The sequence below is a fragment of the Nyctereutes procyonoides genome, unplaced genomic scaffold (genome assembly GCF_905146905.1).
Source record: "Nyctereutes procyonoides isolate TBG_1078 unplaced genomic scaffold, NYPRO_anot_genome, whole genome shotgun sequence".
In the NCBI taxonomy this organism is placed as follows: Eukaryota; Metazoa; Chordata; class Mammalia; order Carnivora; family Canidae; genus Nyctereutes; species Nyctereutes procyonoides.
In genome coordinates this window covers 7,662,868-7,667,006 of record NW_026575082.1, presented here as the reverse complement: position 1 = coordinate 7,667,006, position 4,139 = coordinate 7,662,868, and the positions used below count along the sequence as shown (strand labels likewise).

Below are 4,139 nucleotides of genomic sequence, written 5' to 3'. Positions count from 1 at the left end.
TATCAAATTAATGCAAGACATTTAAACTATTTTTTTGCAAAACTATTTATTTTTAAACAATTTAAAATATATCTAGGGTGAGTTAAAAGTCCCTGTGCATCTATATTAGATGGCAGGTATTGTCACAGAGTCACTGTGTGTTAATAATAAGTGTTGAAATGGCTTCTCCATGTTTCTAGAAGCATTTACATGAACTCTTCGTGAGATCATGGTGCACAGAGGTCTTTGGACCGCCCTGAACCCTGTCTTCTCATGTGGGTGTAACCTGTTCCCCATGTTTTCCTCATGATACCATGTGTTCAAGATCTAACTGTTAGTTTCAAGTTATTATTTTGATTTTTCATCTAAACGTTTTTAAAATTGTATTTTGTGTTTTATGGGGGGCAAGTCTTGATGCTGTTCTAATTCAGAAAGCCAGTTTTTTACGTGCTTTTGTATATCCATAATATAAAATACTTTAAGGTGAAATGCCCTATCCTAATCCAGTTTGAAATTGCTAGGGTCTGATAGTATATTGATAAACATAAAAGTATTTGCCAAGATATTATTTACAAATAAAGGAGTATTGCAATATTTTCTGCTTTTTTGTAGAGAGAACTGTTTGGCATACGCAGCACAACAGAATGTGAAAGATTGGCTAAATAAATAGTCTGTTTAAAAATGGAAAGGGGAAGAGATCAATCTCCATCCTATAATTTGGTCTAGATACCGTTTGGGTGAATTTCTGGATTCGACTGAATGGCAGTTTAGATGGCGTTGGCACAACCTGTACGTGATTTTTAAATACGTGCTTCTAAAAATCTGAGCTCAAGGCAAGAAAGAGAAAACAGGAAAGCTGTATCCTTTTGCCATCGTACATGAATCAGAGTAATTTTTTTGAATCAACTATTTCATCATAAAACTCGATGGAGGCCAGAAGCAATTCTAGGCTTATCAAGACACTAATATGCATTTGTATAAATAGTAAGAAAGCATAGAAAGTACTTGAAAGATATCTCACTCTTTCTCTAAGGAAAACTGTTCTCTTTCTACTTGGTGCAATAATCTGAAAGCCTAGGAGGTCAAAAATATATCACAGGAAATGATCATGGAGCTAAAAATAGTTTTTGAGGAAACCAGCTACAAGGGCAACCATCTTGCTGTTGAAGAAAATCAAGTGCCAAAAGGTTAAATCATTGGCATATAGGAAATAAACATCAAGTATACATTATAATTTCTGAGCCAGTATTACTGAAACAGGATAAAAAAATTACTAAAATCTTAAATAGGTGATATACAGTGTCCCTGCTAACTATAAATCTACATATCTTAACAATGCTTTCAGAAATGCCAATTTTAATCATTGTACATTTCACATTATATATGAAAGATAATTTGCTTTGTGAATGATTCAAAATAATGAAATTAAATCTTAATGGCTTTTCATCGAATATGAAGTCTTAATTTGAAAATGAAATCGCACTACCAGCAACAGACAGTTTTGTTGAAAACTCTAATAAGGAACAATTGCCAGTTCCATAAATAACTTTAAAATTCCAAAATAAAGTATTGGTATGCTAGTAATCACAAATTTGGTTTCTTTTAATACTTTTTAAAATCCTATTAAGGTTTTTTTTTAAACATTCTTTTTATTAGTCATAACATGGTGACTGTGTAGTTGCTGTTTCTGAAAAGTGATCCAAACTCTACATCCAGAGATGAAAAATTCTTATAGAATTTTGTAATAAGTATACATGTTGGGTTAAAGAAATTTTATAGTCGTTGGAGTGCCATGAAATTAATACTTGCAATCCAGATTGCTGTAGTTTACACTTTTTCTGTATGTTTCAAATCAGGTGTGTACCATTTGTACTGAGAACACCACAGAATGAATTATCCAAAGTCCATTGATTTTACTATGTGTTTTGGTTTGTAAACAAATTATAGTAATTTCTTGCACATTTTTGGAAATTAATTGTATAAGAATTTATGTATCTGCTTCTAGATACAGTATGTAAATAAAAATTTCGTTCACAAGATCTGCCTTGTAGTCCATTTAATACCTGGATACAGAGTCTGATTTTTTTTTAAAGATTTTATTTATTTATTCATGAGAATACAGAGAGAGAGGAGAGAGAGAGAGAGAGAGTCAGAGACACAGGCAGAGGGAGAAGCAGGCTCCATGCAGGGAGCCCGATGTGGGACTTGATCCTGGGTCTCCGGGATCACACACTGAGCTGAAGGCAGACACTTAACCACTGAGCCACCCAGGCATCCCACAGAATCTGATTTTAACTAAATCAGGTTAACTGGGTAGTTTTTGGATGCCCCATAAACTGGGCAGAGACTAGAGGGAAGGTACCAGCAAATTTAGTAAAAAAAAAAAAAAAAAAAAAAATTGAACTAGTATTGGTCATGGGAGACAGGAAATGAATGACGAATCAGCTAATGTTACTACTGTTCTAAAGCCTTCAACATACAGGAGTGAGCTGAAGAACACCTACTAGACAAAGACTGCTTAAAATTAGCATAATAAAACTTCACTACAGGAAGGTAGTGCTGAATGATGAAATGTTTAGAGTGTGATAATTTTTAAAAATGTCCCTATTACTTAATAGTATTTAGTAGAAATAGGAGATGATCAAATTTTCTTTAATTCTTTTAACTTTCTCATCTTGCAGTTACCAGTTTTAAGGGTTTCTTAACCTTCTGAAATGTCTTTAAGAAAAATTGTTTTCTTTCTCTTTGTGACTTGTCTTGCTAATGGATGATTTATGCCAGTTGCTCTGTTCCCATTCTCCTTCCCCCCAGAGCAGCCTTCTCCCCAAAGTCCATGGCTCAATAACACCTGGGCCTGACGCTGGCAGAGAACCCAGTAGTAGTGGCGTCTGAATAAAGTATCCATTTCTTTCTTTTCTTTTCTTTTTCTTTTTTTTTTTTTTTTTGGCAGTTTTATACCTTTATTTGACAATCAGCAATTAGTTCTCATCCACATTAACAGTCTGAAGATATTTGAAAGTGGTGACAGGTATGTAGGTAACCAGCGTGTAGAGCTTGTTTGGTGAATCTTCATCCTCGTTCCGTTTTCTGGATGACTGCACATGGATACGGTATGGAACATTCCTTATTCATTTGGCCCAGACAGCTTTGTTGAGCCTGGTGTCAGTGCGCACATCTGGAGTTCCCATCTCCTTCACGGCAAACTTCCGGATCTCTTTGCGTGCCCAAGGGGCACGCTTCTTGAAACCCACTCCATGGATACGTTTGTGAATGTTGATGGTGTATTCTCTGGTTATTACCTCGTTAATAGCAGAACGGCCCTTCTCACCACCCGTTTTTGCAGGAGCCATTCTGCTGGGCCCTACTTGGAAAGGACAAAGTATCCGTTTCTGAACACAGTTGACTTCGCACCCAAACTCCTGGAGTTATACTTTTTTCTTCAACTGTATTTTCCCTACTCAATACCAGGCAGCTTTGCCACCTAAGGAGTCAGAAGAGAGTCCTCTTGGGAAAGGCTGCCTTAGGTTGTGAGAGCCAAAGAGAGGTTGGCCAGAGCAGGGACTAGAGAAATAAAGGGTTTATGAGCAGGGCCAGTTGCTTTGCCTAGAGGTCACCTCAGGCCATCAAATCCTGCCCTTGGTGACTGGCTTGCAAATAATGGTAAATCATAAAAGGGAGACTCTCTTTGATCTTAAGAGGTGGTTTTCCTCACAACAAGAAACTTCTAGGAAGTTCGGGTCCATATAAGAGGCTGCCTTTTTTCTGGTCTCTGCCTTGCTTCTGTGAGTCAGACACTTAATGTAGGACTTGATCACACCAGCTTAGGTCACAAGTGAATTTATAAAATGTTCTCTTAAATACATGGAATTCAAGGTACCTGGGTGGCTCAGTGGGTTAAGTGTCCAACTCTAATTTTAGCTCAGGTCATGATCTCAAGGTTGGAAGATCAAGCCCCCGTGTTGAGCTCTGTGCTGAGCGTGAAGTCTACTTAAGATTCTCTGCCTTTCCCTCTGCTTCTGCATCTCCCCCTGCTCTCACACTCATGCATGCTCTCAAAAAATTTATCTATTGATCGATCTATGAAATTCTACTGAAGAAACCTATGGGAGAAAGCCTTTCTTCCCTTCTGCAAATAATCTCTCTCTGGCCCTTCCTTATCC

General features: G+C 37.1%; 1 protein-coding gene across 1 annotated transcript; it reads right to left on the bottom strand.

Moving 5' to 3' along the window:
• Nucleotides 1-2,957: 2,957 nt before the first annotated feature.
• Nucleotides 2,958-3,329, bottom strand: LOC129514462 (60S ribosomal protein L31-like). Its single transcript, XM_055333038.1, has 2 exons — nt 3,153-3,329; nt 2,958-3,074 (listed from the first exon to the last, which is right to left on the bottom strand). Exons 1-2 carry the CDS (start codon nt 3,327-3,329, stop codon nt 2,958-2,960), a joined length of 294 nt encoding a protein of 97 aa, XP_055189013.1.
• Nucleotides 3,330-4,139: the final 810 nt, after the last annotated feature.

Coding starts and splice junctions, on each gene's coding strand:
- LOC129514462 (XM_055333038.1), bottom strand. CDS start 3,329: ATGGCTCCTGCAAAAACGGGTGGTGAGAAGGGCCGTTCTGCTATTAAC. Junction 3,075..3,152: donor AGGAGATGGGAACTCCAGAT/GTGCGCACTGAC, acceptor ATCCATGTGCAG/TCATCCAGAAAACGGAACGA.